General features: G+C 36.6%; 1 protein-coding gene across 10 annotated transcripts in view; it reads left to right on the top strand.

The window, feature by feature from the left end:
- The window catches only part of limch1b (LIM and calponin homology domains 1b), a 235788-nt gene that overhangs the window by 47225 nt on the left and 171748 nt on the right, over window positions 1–16815 (top strand). For 8 of the 10 annotated variants that reach the window (XR_006156392.1, XR_006156391.1, XM_042737758.1 and 5 more), the window contains exons 2-3: window positions 551–621; window positions 9673–9742. Coding sequence is in view for 6 of the 10 variants with exons in the window: in XM_042737758.1 (XP_042593692.1) it covers window positions 551–621; window positions 9673–9742 (141 nt within the window). In the remaining 4 variants the exon portion in view is untranslated. Of the gene's footprint in view, window positions 1–550; window positions 622–9672; window positions 9743–16815 lie in introns of those variants that run through there. The other 2 variants (XM_042737765.1, XM_042737766.1) reach the window with 2 other exon arrangements.

The raw sequence follows: 16815 nt of genomic DNA, 5'->3' as shown, positions 1-16815 counted from the left end.
ATCATATGACCCGAGTAGTTCTTTTTGAACTCATATAAAAGTCTTCAGCTGATCTAAGTTATTTTAAGAAAGGATTGTAAAATTCATTAAAATAAATGAGCTGCTTTATTATGTTATACTTACATTACAGCGCTAAAAAACTGTGAATATGTAGCCTGCATATGCCTATTGCCCTTGAGAGAGGAAAGCACAAGCAACACAGAAGGTAAATCCCAAATGTCAGGAATAATTAGCACGGATATTGCCTGAGAAAGAGATTTAGCCAGGATGTAGGCTGCTTAGGCGCTTTGAACTGTCAGAGAGAGAGAGATAAACTATTTATTTATCTCTTTCTCCTGTAGTGGTCTGAAGTGGCATAAGCTTTGATTTGTGCTGTGTCATATAAGGTCATTTCCTTTCATCTTAAATTTTCTTAATTGTATTATTCTGATAAATGATGTAATGAACACTGAAAACTTCACACTGGTGCTTTTAAAAACTTGCAAATTTTACAGAAATCAAGAGTTGTAGTCAAACTAATGTGTGCTAAACATTTGTGAATGTGTTGCAGGTAGTGACCGGCAGGAGTTTTAATGACAGTGACTTTAGAGGTGGACTCGTCAACGGCATCTTACTCTGCGAGTGAGTAACTCTCCCAAGCTGCTTTTTGTTTCTCTGTACAATAAAAATAAATCAGGACTGGACCTGTTAAGTATAAGATTACTTGGGTTCTAAAATCTGTTCCTGACCCAAATCAACCTAATAATTTCTTACCTTCTTCTTACCCTATTTGAAGATTCATCTGTAGTTTTTTTTAAATTAATCTTCTGATTCGTAACATTTACACTAGCTACATTTTTTTTAACCCATGTTATCAGAAATCCTGTACATTTTGTATGTTAAAGAAAAAAAAAAGTTTTTGGTGGATTTGCTCAAGTTGCTTTGTTAGAAGAAAAACACCTACATTTATAGCTATTATATGTTTAATTTTTGTTGATGGCCTAGTAATCTACAGTATACATGGAAGCACGGATGGACAGAAAGGAAGAAATTTTTTAGTATGTATTTGTTTTAGTCAAATGATTAATCATTATTAATCACATCCAAAATAACAGTTTTAGTTTACATAATATATGTGTGTGTGTTTATGTATATATAAATACACACACAAGCATGTATATATTTAAGAAAAATATGTTAAAGGGGTCATATGATTTAAATTTTTCCTTTCTCTTTGGAGTGTTACAAGCTGCTGGTGCATAAAGTAGATCTGTAAAGTTGCAAAGACTAAAGTCACAAATCCAAAGAGATATTCTTTATAAAAGTTAGGAGTCAACCACTCCTACCTAAAATGGCTCATACTAACATGCCCCCACATGTCTACGTCACGATGTGGGAAGATTTCCATAACTATGGAGTCAAAATAATGCCGTATATATACGCAAAAAAAAAAGTTTTGCAAAAGAAAATAAAGTTTTGCAAACGAAAATTAAAGTATTGAGAAATTTTTTTTTTTGCTTTTTGCAAACAAAAATAAAGAATTGCAAAACATAAATGATACCGGGCGAAAGCAATGATTTTGCAATACATATTTTCCATGGTCATATCTATTATTTTATTTGCAACACTGATTTTATTTTGCGTGTAAGTCTAGTTTGAGCTTGCGCTGCAGTTTTTCCTTTGCACTTAATTTTTTTGCGCGTCTCTCTTTGTGGCGCTGTTTTGACGTGGGGGTGGAGTCAAGGGGCAGGGGCGTGTACAACATGCCTCCCTGGAAGTGACGTCATTGGCCCAAGACGCAGCTCACTGATCCAGGTACTGTCATGATGAGCAGATGCATGCGAGTGGATCGCTTCCTTTTATTCACTAGCGTTAAAACATGCATGGTTTCGTTTAATTAACTTTATTAACAAATGTATATGTGTATTAGCAGCGTTTGCTCAAGTTAAAGAAGTTGTTACCATGCACATCTGCTGTTTATTTCTCTCGATGTGCACACTTTTATAGCATTAAAATGTGTATTGTTTCATTTGGTTAACTGCAAGTGTATTAACAGTGTTTGTTTAAAATCTCTTAACCTGTGGGAGGACACCAGCGCACAGAAGCGTTCTTTGTTCACATTAGTTCAGAGTTACTGCTAGTTTTAACGATGCTTTTGGAAAACGCAGCCCTGAAGAGTTTGGTAAATAATAGCCTATACTGTAAAAGCCCGACATGCCAATAAAGATTTTTTACTGGAAATGCACTTTAGAGGATGAATTTAACAATAACTCTATAAATACCCTAACCCTATAATAATAAACACAAGAATTATAAATGAATAATTCGCTAGTTTCATTTGTAAATGAAAACACTCATTTATTAAAGAACGTTAATTAGGTAAGCAATAACATAACAAGCATAACAATAAATATAAAAATATAGCCCTATTTAATATAATATAATTATTATCAATTATTATATACGGTTAGCCTATATGAATAAATGAATGATGCATTTATATAGCGCTTTATAATGTATTGTTGTACACCCAATTCGCTGTACAATCATGTGGGGGGTCTCTCCTCAACCACCAGCAGTATGCAGCATCCACTTGGATATATTATATATATATATATATATATATATAGATATATATATATATATATAATGATAAAAATAATAATAGCCTTATATGCACATATTACATAAAAAGATACGATCAACGGACTGTGGGATGGATAAAAATATTTGATCAATCTGTGATAATCTCAGGTTGCTATGGTCACGCGGGTTTGTTTTTGCATTAAACTCGTGGCAAAATTAATCCAAAAAGATTCGAGCTTCATTTTTTTTTTTTTATCTTACAATGACAGTCATTTAGTAATTTATGCCAGGAGTTATGTAAATGAAAAACGAAGTCGAGATCGATATGAAACTTGAGACGTAGACCTCTTTGATGTAAGTTAGTTTATGAAGTGAATTGCATAATTTTACATTAAAACTAGCAGTAACTCTGAACTAATGTGAACAAAGAACGCTTCTGTGCGCTGGTGTCCTCCCACAGGTTAAGAGATCTTAAACAAACACTGTTAATACACATGCAGTTTACCAAATGAAACAATACACATTTTAATGCTATAACAGTGTGTGACTGGCATAAAGTTGGCTTGACGTTGGACGTTTGATATTCGCAAATCTAGGGACCGTCTCTAAAGTTACATGCGAAACTACTATACACTTCTCTAACGTCAATAGCATGCAAGGATAATGACTAACAGTCATGAAAACAACTGTTAACTGTTCATCCAGGTGTCAACTATAATGCACACCTTTTATATTTTTTGATAATTATTTAAATAACTGTAAATCAAATGTGAAATATTGCTAATTTTCATTACCGAATGGGCTCAAATTTAAAATATGCCATAATTTGAAGCTCAATAGCATTTGAACAGAATGACTCACTTTCATAAAACATACTGTAAAGTGTTCATCTTCGTGTCAACTATAATGCGCACCATTCATATTTTTCATAATTATTCAAATAAACTGTGAGTCATATGTAAAATATTGCTATTTTTCATTTGAGCTTTTGAGCTTTAAATTAGTGTTTATGTCACTGATCTATAATATAGAGATGTTTTGATTTTTGTTTAATTAAATTGTATATGTTATTGGTAATCCCTAGTGTGCGTCAACGTTCTATTGAATTAATAGGAAATTGTATGATTTTAATGAGAAAACATCACCTAACAAGTCAGCGTTTATAAATCTGAAGTATTTCTGTACATTTTTACAATGCAAACACCCTAGGCATGTAAACAGATTTTTTTTTAAATGTCGGGAATTTCCCCTACTTATTAAAAACCTACATTCATTACAGTAGCGAACATCATGAACATGATAAACATCAGACGGACACAACCTCAACATATAAAACAAACGACAAAGTGCTCATTCTGAAATCTGAATTTATTCAGAGAAATACAGTAACTGACTATATACAGTACGGATTTAAAGACATACAGCTTTATTTCCAAGATAGTAAGTTAAGCTTTTCATTTCATTATTGAGCAACATTAACAACATAATTGTATTATTCGTTGTAATATATTCAAATCCATTTCTGATACTAATACGTTCATGTTTAATAATTCCTGAATAATTATGTTCATAAAGAAATAGGCTATATTTTGTGTTGGATCGTTACCTGTGTCATCAGTGCGCAGCAGACACACCCACCTAAACGGTTTAAATATATCGCTTATACTGCCCCAAAAGACCGTAAACACTGCAGATAACATCTGATGTAAACATTAATTTACATACACATAACATAAAAACTAGTCCCATTTTGACTGATTTGCTTCAGATCGGGTGATTTTAGGACAGCGGTTTGAACGTGATTCAATGGTGCTCTCTGCTGGTAGGGATTAGTAAGATGGCGGATCGAACACTTCCGGTGGCTTCACTGCCTGCTGGCAGTTTAGAACGCGATGAGCGATCCAGTCATATATAGATCAGTGGTTTATGTCCATTTGGTAATGAAAAGTAGCAATATTTTACATATGATTTACAGTTTATTTTAATAATTATCAAAAAATATAAAAGGTGTGCATTATAGTTGACACCTGGATAAACAGTTAACAGTTGTTTTCATGACTGTTAGTCATTCTCCTTGCATGCTATTGACGTTAGAGAAGTGTATAGTAGTTTCGCATGTAACTTTAGAGATCTAGATTTGCGAATATCGAACGTCCAACGTCAAGCCAACTTTATGCCAGTAAAAGAGTGCACATCGAGAGAAATAAACAGCAGATGTGCATGGTAACAACTTCTTTAACTTGAGCAAACGCTGCTAATACACATATACATTTGTTAATAAAGTTAATAAAATGAAACCATGCATGTTTTAATTCTAGTGAATAAAAGGAAGCGATCCACTCGCATGCATCTGCTCATCATGACAGTACCTGGATCAGTGAGCTGCGTCTTGGGCCAATGATGTCACTTCCAGGGAGGCATGTTGTACACGCCCCTGCCCCTTGACTCCACCCCCACGTCAAAACAGCGCCACAAAGCGAGACTCGCAGAAAAATGAAGCGCACAGGAAAAACTGCACCGCAAGCTCAAACTAGACTGACACGCAAAATAAAATCAGTGTTGCAAATAAAATAATAGATATGACCATGGAAAATATGTATTGCAAAATCATTGCTTTCGTGCGGAATCATTTATGTTTTGCAATTCTTTATTTTTGTTTGCAAAAAGCAAAATTATTTTCCTCTATACTTTAATTTTCGTTTGCAAAACTTTATTTTCTTTTGCAAAACTTTCTTTTTTTGCGTATATATACGGCGTTATTTTGACCCCATACATAACGCCACCCAAATGTTCACGCAAAGAAAAAAAGGCATAACTTTTATTCTCGCTGTTGCGGCCAGCGCAATGTTGTGGAGATGCTGTGTGTTTCATTGTGAAAGTGACGCTACTTTGTTTTGCCTTCCAAAAGAGCACTCAACTAGAAATCAGTGGTTAAGTTATATTTACAACTCTGTTCCAGAACAGTTCACCCCTAAATATTCAGATGTGTGCAGCACATTTAGTGGAGAGTAGCCTACAATGCCACTGTCTGTTTCTATAAAGTGGGGCAATTCCAACTTTGCAAGGACAGTCTGGCGCTTCTGACATACGTAAGTATGTTTTCATATGTAAAGGATTTGCCACTGATGATTCAAACGCGAGTTTTGAGCAGTGTAGAGTAACTGTTTATGTTTACGCTGCACGATATGCAACGCAAAGCGTAAAAAGAAAGTATAAGTCATTATAATCAGTAATTATGTCCCAACTGGATGCAACAAATGCCTTGTTTGTAATGGGTTTTATTGGTTTTGTCTCATTGCGCCGGGACACATGGCATCACAGTAACATTTACGTCACACGCTTGAGGCATTCGGTTAATCACAATGCACTGGATAGCTGGCCAATTAGCGTATACCTCGCTGTTCTGAATGATGAGCTTTGTAAAAAAACGAAAAGGCGGGGCATAGAGAAGAAACAATAATGTACAGTATGTGGAAAATAATGTTTTTTTTTTTTTTTTTAATAACCTTAAACCACATAAACACATTGCATTACACCAAATACACCAAATAATTTTCTTTTTAGCAACGTCATATGACCACTTTAAGTTTAGACATTTAAAATATTTATATATAATATAAATTATATGAACATAAATATATACATGGAAATACTTTCAATATATACAGTATGTGTGTGTATTTATATTTACATAATATATATACACATTATACACACATATATTATGTAAACAAAGACTTTTATTTTGGATGCAATTAATCGTAATTAATCGTTTGACAGCACTAATTTGTTTTAAATAATAAAATATTGCATGAATGGCCAAATAATGCTTGAAACTAATAATCAAAAGTTGGCTTAAAAGAATCTGGGTATTCTTGGGTCTATTTTGTAAAAGCACATTTATTTAAAATTACCCAAGGTCCTGTGTCCAAGGCACTCATCAAAGTTTTGGGCCTTGAACCTGCTCAGGTCTTGGGTCAGACCTTGAGGTGTAAAGACCCCCCCCCCCATAAAAAGCACACACTATAAACAGAGTCAAATAAATTTGGTAGATTTCAAAAACTTCTCACATCTTTCACTGTCGTCACTACTCCTTTTTTCCTTCTGGAACTCCTCCCTCTTTTTAAAAAAAAAAAAATATATGAATCTTTGCAAATCGCCTTTCCTTATAATGTGCTAATTAGCAAGTTTCACGATGAATGCGGCTAACGTAAACAGTCTCTCTGAGAGTGGCTTGGAAGAGAGGGGCGTGATCAGCAGAGCTCATAAACCTTTAAAGGAAAATGATATAAAACGGCTTGCTCTGAAAAGAGCTGTTTTTGACAGGGTTAAAAAGGTGTTTTTTATACTACCATTGAGATAGTTTAACCAAACTATGTTACAGACTTTTCATTAAGACCCTAAAGAATCATATCAACTTGTGGAAAATGGGCATTCGATGACCCATTTAATGTATTTGATCTTGGCAGAATAGATCTGCTAAGCTGCTGCGGCAGAGCAAGTACCGAGAATTGCTATTGCCAATACATCCACAACATGCTGCTGTGAGCATTTAAGAAATACTGCTGTTGCAAATATAACATACATGAAATAACCCCCATATAGCATACATGAATCACCTTATAGCAGATCTATACAGGTGGAGCTGGGGAAGGTGGAGGGTTTCTGAAGCGTACTGCAAACTTCAAGAGCAAGCACTAGTCATATTTGAATGTTGAGCGGCGAGCTCATTGGCTACCGATACGGAGAGAACTAATCAGCTGTGCAATGTGATTATGTTGGTCAGATAGATTTAGACCTATCACAATCTAGAGTTTGATGCAAGAACTCTGGCAGTATTTCTTCAAGCCTTCACAGGTATTTTCATTATAGCAAAGTATGTTTATAATGCAATGCTAACTGACCTAGCCTTTATAACTGCATAAAATACTATGAAATGTGTTGCGTGCCTAATGCCCGGTTCAGACTGCACGATTTTAGCTCAATTTTGCCACAATTTGCTTGACGTAGGGTGTCGTGGGGATTCATAAATGACAATGGGCGTCGGGGTGCAAGATTCCATCGTTTCAGCTGTTGTAGTGTGTCATAGTGGATGATAATCGATTCCGTGTCTGCGATGCTTCATGACATCATGACAGAAAGACTAGCATGTGTAATTTTTTTCCATCATCCACGACGAGTTCCGTCACATTAGTGATGTTGACCAATAGCACCACAGAAGCTCTTTCATACACAGTTTTCAAACAGTGAAACGAAAGAGAAGAGAGATGATGGTGCTGCTAGGTGGAATTATGAGATGGAAGAAAGGTTTGTGGAGCAGTGGCAGCAGTACTCCTGCCTGTATGATGTCATCGAGGGACTATCACGACAGAAGAAGAAAAAAAAAATGCTGGCGAACGATAGCGTAACTGCTTCAGCAATGTTTACACTCTTTTTTTCAGAAGTCACTTGCTAGTTCCGCCTTCTCGGGAAGCAGGAGACTTCTCATTTCATTCGGGTAGTCTTGTTTGAGTAATGTAGGAACTTTGATTGGTAGTTTTTAACAGTGTTGGTTACTATTAGACTAATTGTTAAAAGCATTGTTTATATTGGGTGTTTAGCTGAACACTTCAAAGCTTTCCTGTTTCATTAAACACTTACTAAATAATGATTGGGTAATCACAATGTTGTCATTATCCTTCACAAGGATGGAAATACAGATACTCCTCCTTCCATATACACACATAACCTTGTTTTATTGTTGTAAAGCACTGCCAAAAGCAACCAAACATCTTCAGTACATTTCAAAGTTTCAACTGTGAAGGGTCAGTTTTTCATACTTGACATTTTTGAGGAACTCTATTGAGGCAAGTAATGAATCTCAGGGAACCGGCTTTATTGACGAAATGCGCGTGACAGTCGCATGCGATATATCACCCAGCCCTAATGGAAGTATACTAGTCAACAGAAAGTTGACTAGTTGATTACTTGGACTAATAGTTCATATGCACTTGGGTATGTTTGTTGTCATGATTGCTTCATGAGAGGTAATTGTGGTTATTACACTTCACCTCTGATCTGGCTCTGTGAAAAACAGTAGAGGCATCAAGATGCATTGCTGTGGTGTGTGTGTGTGTGTGTGTGATGTGCTGAAGGTTAGTTCAGACAAAACATAGATGAGGCCCATAACCTCCTCAGGACAACAGGAAGTTAGAGTATTATGGACCCTGTACACACACACACACACACATGCTAACATACGGTTTTAATTCTGACCAAGCTTGTTTTCAGTTGGTACAGTTGAAGTGCTCAGTTCAAGACTATTATAAAAGCATAATGTATAATCTTTAACATTAATGTACTTAGCATGATTTCTTTGGGTCTGTTATGCGGAAGCCCTCATGTCTGATCCCTGTAAGACTTTCCAGATGTATCTAATTATAGCACAATTATAGCTCGACATGAAACACATGCTAACTTCCTTTATATTTTACTATAGACAGGCCTTTATTTTGCTCTGCTTCCTGAAACTTCACAGTGGTTTTTATTACACATTTTATTGTCTGTTGGATCACATTGCATCCGGGGATTTATACAATTGAATTTAGTGTGGATATACTGGGAACAAAGCACTTTTACAACAATTTTGCTTACCACAGACAAATTTGTTGAAGAAAAGTGTTATGTGTGCCTTCTTGACTTAGACATTTGCCTGCTTTCATCTCCTCTGTTTTTCTTTTCATGCACTGTTTACTTGTTGAACAGCCAATCAGAGTGACCTCTTCCACAAATGGGCTCAGCCACTGATTCAACATGTTCAAATGTCTGAAAAGCTGTGTCCAGCTAGTGGGAATAAAGGAGAACAAACTGCAAAACTGGGCCAACAAATGTTGCATTATTACTTTGTGCAGTGTGCTATCCATTTCACATAGCTGTGAAGCTGCTTTGAAACAATCTGTATTGTACAGAGCACTATAGAAATAAAGGACGCTTGATTTGTTTCTTGGCCTCTGCTTAAGTTGTTGACAAAACAGCAAAATAATCAAATACAGTATGTGTGATTGAGACTGTATAACTTTTTGTGGGGTTTTGTTCTGATTAAGGATGTCTGATGTGTCTCTCTCTCAGACTCCTGAACACAATCAGACCGGGTCTTGTGAAAAAGATAAATAGACTGCCCACTCCTGTAGCTGCTTTGGTAAGTGTTTCTACTTATCTATTCATTCAGCCCTGTGCCCACCTCTCTTGTCTAACCATCTTTAAAAAAAAAAAAAAAATTATATATATATATATATATATATATATATATATATATATATATATATATATATATATATATATATATATATATATATATATATATAATATTTAGCAGCACAGCTGTTTTCAACATTGATAACAATAAGAAATGAGTAACAAATCAGCCTATTAAAATGGTTTCTGAAGGATCATGTGACACTAAAGTCTGGATAATGGTGAGGACTAAAAATGCTCTGCTTTGCCATCATAGGAATAAATTACATTTTATAATATATTAAACAGTTAGTTTAGCAAGTAAAAATATTTCAGTACTGCTACTTTTGCTGTATTTTAGATCAAATAAATGCAGACTTCAAAACTTAAAAAAAAAAAGTAAAATGTCTTACTGACCCAAAACATTTGATGGTACATGAATGCTTTGTGTAAATATCTGAGAGGTGCCACATACTGTTGTTATTGAGCTCTATTATTTGATGAGTTGGGATGCTGTGTATAAGAATAGCTGATTGGGAAACGGTTACGCTGTGGTGTTTCATTTTTCCCATCTGAAATATTGTAAGTAATCTTTTTTTTTTTTTTGTCTTTCCATTCAATTCACTTAATACATTAAACAAATACAGAATTCTTTTATAAAGACAATAATTTCCCCCAAAAAATTTTCAGTATCTTCTCCTCCTTTTTTGTGATAATAAAATACTGCCAACCCCACCCCGCACACACACACATTTTTAATTTTTTTTTTTTGCATTGTACATTTTGCAGTGGGTATGCAGTTTTGCTATATACAGTCAGTGTCTACAGCATTGGTGTCCTGGAAGCCACTTTGAAACAAATATTTGGCTCCACTTTGAGTAAAATGTAAGGGCCCTATTTTAACGATCTAAATGCAAAGTGTAAAGTGCACGGCACAGGTGCACTCGGGGCATGTCCAAATCCACTTTAGCTATTTTAACGAAGGAAAAACGGTTGGCGTGCCCAGGTGCATGGTCTAAACGGGTTGTCCCTATTCTCTTAATGAGTAATGGGTGTTTTTTGGGCGTAACATGCAATAAACCAATCAGAGTCTCATCTTCCATTCCCTTTAAGAGCCAGTTGCGCTCGTGCCATGACGCGATTTGCAGAACGCGTCTCCGAGATAAAACGAGCAAATAGATAGCCTAATTCTGATATATGCGGTGACTATCCATTATGATATGTAGGCATTTTTATATTTAATTAGCCTACAAAAAATTCTTATGCATTGCAATCCTTTAATTTTTAATATTTGGCATGTTTGTGTGCTGCTGTGTGCCCTGTGTTTAATAAGCAGCGTGTACGCATTTTGTGGACCCGCCTATACTAATGCGCTCTTTAAATAACAAAGAAAAAACATTGCGCCAGACTTTAGACCAGGTTTGAGTTGGTCTATGGCGCAGTCTTTTCAGCTCCTTAAAATAGCAATGCGCCAGCAATGCACCTGAACACACCTCTTTTTTAGACCAGCACGCCCATGGGCGCAAAAATGGGCACAAATGCATTTGCTAATTAAACGACGTGGCGCTGGACGGGAAAATGCGAACTGAACTGAAACTAGCAAACACACTTGCGCTGCGCCTTGCGTCTCATTGCGCCGGGTGTATGATAGGGCCCTAAATGTTTTTAAAGATGTGTACATTTTGAAGTTTATAACATTTAATGCATCCTTGGGAAAATCACTTAATGTTTATATGGAAAACATGTCTCTCTGAATAGTCAAATAATCAACAATCTGAGTCTGTGTGGTATGCTATGGAGAAAGTTCGCATTAACTTTCCACAGTGATGAAAACATCTGGTAGGAACCTGATGAATCTTCTTGAATTGCTTTGTGTTAATGTTTGGTGGTTTGATGTTGGCAAAGCCTTAAGGTCACTGCCTGAGTCTTTGTGGTTTTATAGTTTAGCTACAAAATGGATATTAGTCTAAATGTCAAACTCCGTATTGAGTTAAAATCACGCTCAGGCTTCAGGCTAATGAATGCACCTCTTGTTTTCTTTAAGGGTGTTCTTTCAGTTATTTTCCCCTTCACCTCATTTTGTCCTGTCACATCAATGACAAGTCCCAGAGTCCTGTGCCCTCATCTGCTCAGCGACGGGCGCGACATGCTATTAATTTTTATGACTTCTTTGATGAAGGCTCACATTACACTGCTGGTTATATATGCTCTATATAATCATGTATGTGACAAATAAAAATCTTGAATCTTAAGGCAGGCATAATAAAAGCTTTGTAAAAGTTTGGAGGACAGAAGAGCCAGAAGAAGAAAACTGAGTGAAAACAACAGGTGTTAATCACCCTGTGCTTAGAATTTGTGTTTTGAAGGAAGTTTAGTTTGGCTGGGCCATTTCCTTTCTCCTCCATCATTCACCCCTTTCCTCGCTAGATTGGGTGTCTTATCTTTCCCGTTCACTAATCAGTGCTGCCACCCTCATAACAGACATGGGTAATTACACACCAGCATTCCTTAAATCTCACTCTCTGCCTGGTTTCCCCCATGTCTTAATGTGATCCCAGAGCTACAATTACGCTGGAATATCTTATTGCACTTTAAAGCCCTTAATGCTTCCTCTTGCCTATTATATCAGACAAGATCTCTCATGTTCGTATTACAATAACTGTTACAATCAAGCTAGACAGGCATCATATGCATGCTTGTTGTGAAGGCTGTTCCAAATGGTGGGCAGCAATGTTGCAATATATTAAATATAATGATATTATATTTTATATAAGTTCTGGTCATCAAATCTGATTGCTTGATCATTTCTCGTTCCAAGAGTGCAGATATTACAGTCCAACAGCTCTGTGGACTTGATTCAGACAGACTGTCAGTCTGTGCATTAGTGTTTGGGACTTTTTAGTTTAAACTTTCTGGATATTACACTGTAGTTAGTTAATTCTGCTGTTCTGCTGAACTTTTTTCTGAATTTCAGCATTTTTTCTTATGTTACAGTATATTGATATATTACATTTAATTCTAGTTAAGGAATGCAACAATATAGAACCTTTTGACCAATAACAATAATCAGTAGTTTGTACTAATGGCCATAACTGATATGGAAAATGAAAAATGGCAGCAGATGATTAAGATTCAAACAAGCCTGAATTTTTTTTTTTTTTATACGACGCAACTGTTACAGAAGACCGAACCAAAAAGGAAAGGGAAAAAAAGGCAAGAATAGGGAAAGAATTTTAAATTGCTTCCTCCAATGTGACCCCACGACCCTGCCTGGGACTACGAGGAATACTTTTTGTTTATAAGGGTGGCCTTTGTTTGGAGGATTACGTGAAGGAGTTCACTGACATCTGCCGCAGAGCAATGTGTGATGCTCGTGAACCTCATGCTCATGAAAGGTTTTAGGTGTGGGCATCCACTATCTAATGCCCAGAGTTGATCCCTGCTGGAGTCTAACACAATACATCAACTTCGCTCTCTGGGTGAACATGTCCTTCTTTGAGGTGGGAAACAATGATGAGGAGAACAGAGCAACCATCCATAAGTCATGTCACTCATTCCAGATTCCAGCCAGCCATCACCCATTTAGATGGACAGTCAGCCAGAACCAAACATAGATGGAGTGCCCAGGTGGTCTCCTCCTCGCTCGCATGAGCTGTCAGCTCCACCTTTGCCCTCCAGAGCTTTGTTGTCACCCTGGCTGTCTGTCTGCTCAGCTCCACATAGGTCTCCACCTCCAGCAGCTCCGTCTCCATCACTCATACCCAGGGTATCGTCAAGGGCATATCCACCATGGCTCCTCGCTCTCTTGACTCCACCGTGGGCCTGCATCCTGGCTGGACTCTGGTTTCCCACCTGGCTTCTCCTGCTCCTGGCTCCTCCCTCCATCATCACCAACTTGGTGTTTCCCACAGTTGCCTTCCACTGGTACCTGCTCTTTACCTGCTTCATGCCATCCTCCAGAGCCCCCTCCCTCCTTCCACAGTTGGACTTGTTATTGAGCTGGGACTCACTTTCCAGGAGTTGGGGAGTACTGTCACAATTATGTTCTGTATAGGTCTTTTCCTTTGTCATTTTTTTCTTGTTTTTCCTATGCTTGTTTGCCTATGTTCCCTTTGCTTATTATTTGCTATGGTTTCTGATTAGTGCACACCTATTTTAGTTCCTATTAATTATCTAGTCTGTGTATTTAAGCCCTGAGTTTCTTCTGTTCACTGTTCGGTCTAGTCTATGGTATGTGTGTAGTGTGTTGCACGGTTTCTTAAAACTTCTTGGGAACTTTCTTCATTGTGTGCTATTTTTGTATTACTACACAAATGTTACAAACACTGGATCTCGTGAGTCTGGTTACTGGTTAAAAAACAAAACAAACCAAAAAAAAAAAAAAAAAACCTGTGATAGCAAATATAACATTGACAACAATTGTGATAAATTAATTTATCAGTAAAAATATATTAGACACTAAATAATAGATCACAAAATAAATTATCCAAAAATCTAATATTCATGCATTCAAGTTATTGCTGTGGTTGCCTTTAATCCAATTTTTAAGATTTTAGCTTTGAAGAAAATTACGCAATACAGCCCAAGGGACTTTGACATTTTTCAAGTATTTCAAAACAAAAAAACACAACCTGAATTGTTGCAATCATTGCACTTTCAGACAAGCTCAGGTCTGTCGTCTTCTAAAATAATGCCGGTCTTCTTGGCACTGACAACCAGCTCAAAACTATTGTCAAGAGCAAATAACACAAACATGCTGTTATCTCCTGCATCATAATAAAACAGGTTAACTCCCCTTTCCTTTTCCTGTTTTTTGGTTAGTAGGACTTTGGCCCTCCAGACTTACTATTTTGTAGCCTACAGTTAGGGGGCTCTCAAGTTTGTTTTTGCTTGTTGCTAATTTTGCATAAACTGCTGTAGTAATGTTTTAGTTCTTAGCTGTGTGCTCAGACCTGGAATGTTAAGACCTGGAATGTTTTAGAGAGTTTGTCAGGGTTTAATAGATAAATGTGCTCAATCACATTATCAAAATAGACAGCGTTAGAAATCATAATGAAAATGAATTATGTAAATAATCTCAGTACATACTGTAGTTCAAGTTCTAATTCAAAGATTGAGTTTGAAGTTAAAACCAAATACATTTATAAATCTTGCATGCATTATGTCTATAGGTACCACATTATTTGCATAGGTTCTGTTGAAAACAGAAATTAGAGGAAAGATTTGCACTTAGAACATAAGAAATTACTGTATTTAATATCTACAGCTCTTTTATTTATTATTATATTAATCTCTTGGCATTTGGCACTCTTACATGTGTTCAGTCAGGTCATCATATTTGTGACCTTCTGAAGAAACTGTAATGTTCAAAACTACTCTTTGAACGCAACATCAGCCTAATATCTCCATTCCCAATGTGAAACTTTATGGATCAGTGGAAACATTTCTTGTAGTGTACTTTGCACCTCACCATCTGGCATTGTTGTCTTCGTCTAATGGATAAATCTGGGTTTAGCACATTTAATATCATGTTTTTCATGACTTTGGCAGGCTTCTTACTTCCGAGGAGGACTGGAAATATTAACTATAATAGTTGAACATTGTATGTTATTTAAAAATGTTATTTAAAATTGTTATTTAAAATTGTCAGTTATTTTATGTTTGACTGTCTAAATTTTGACTGTTAAAATTTGGTTCCCCTGTTTTATTAATTTGTTCCCTTGTTTTAATTAAATCATGGGCATGAATTAATGTATTGCCACGACGTGGCCACACTGTATGAATTAGTTTTATTTAAAGTAAAACACTAGGGAACAAAGTACAGTATGGCCACAATTTGATAAAATGATGAAAAAAAAATTTTATTTGTGGTAATGATAAATGATAACTACACATGTATTAGTATTATACATGTTTTATCATAATCAAGGCTCATAAAATGTAAAAATCCCTGGTATGGGTGTATATAGTGTATATAAGAAAGTGAAAGTGAAAGTGACGTGACATACAGCCAAGTATAGTGACCCATACTCAGAATTCATGCTCTGCATTTAACCCATCCAAAGTGCACACACACAGCAGTGAACACACACACACACACACACACACACACCGTGAACACACTTCTGGAGCAGTGGGCAGCCATTTATACTGCAGCGCCCGGGGAGCAGTTGGGGGTTCGGTGCCTTGCTCAAGGGCACCTCAGTCGTGGTATTGCCAGCCTGAGACTCGAACCCACAACCTTAGGGTTAGGAGTCAAACTCTTTAACCATAAGGCCACTACTTCCCCCAATATAGCCACCTTTTTCTTGTCATAAAAATGGGTGCAGCCTTTTGTAAATTATATGGGTCTGGCTTCCGGTCTCTGCATCCACTCCGTCCAGCTATTTTTAGCTGAACAAAACAGTTTGTTTTGTTGCTTGATATTAAAAGTTGGTGTGTCTTATATTATTTTAATGTATTATCTTATTATGAACACACTGGTTTGTAGTGCAAACAGTTTTACCGTTCACTGCACATTGTTATTCTCCTTGTTATTTACCTATAGCAACTAATGAACCGGAAGTCTCACACATAGGCTTTCTTCCGCGTTAAAGAAAAAGGTGGATATATACACTCACTGGCCACTTTATTAGGTACACCTTGCTAGTACCAGGTTGGACCCCCTTTTGCCCTTAGAACTGTCTTAATTCTTCGTGGCATAGATTCAACAAGGTATTAGAAAACATTCCTCAGAGATTTTTAGGGTGACCATATGCGCCGTTCATACGGGACACGTCCCGGCCAGGATTTTAAAATTGCCTAAAACATCCAAAGCAGTTTGACCAATAACATGCAGCTGTTATACATAATCGACCAATCGTGGGGCTGCGCGTGAGAAGGTGAGATCTACAGGGAACGATCAAAGCGATGCAAATATGCGCACGTGTTTGTTCATTCGTTTGACTTGAAGCGTCGCTGCTCAAAAAAAAAAAAAAAAAAGACAGCAAAGTGGGTGCGAGAGCGATCCAAAAGCATAAGGAGCCATCTGCTCTGCTC

The sequence above is a fragment of the Cyprinus carpio genome, chromosome B14, assembly GCF_018340385.1.
Source record: "Cyprinus carpio isolate SPL01 chromosome B14, ASM1834038v1, whole genome shotgun sequence".
NCBI classification, from domain to species: Eukaryota; Metazoa; Chordata; class Actinopteri; order Cypriniformes; family Cyprinidae; genus Cyprinus; species Cyprinus carpio.
This window is presented reverse-complemented; position numbering and strand designations above follow the sequence as displayed.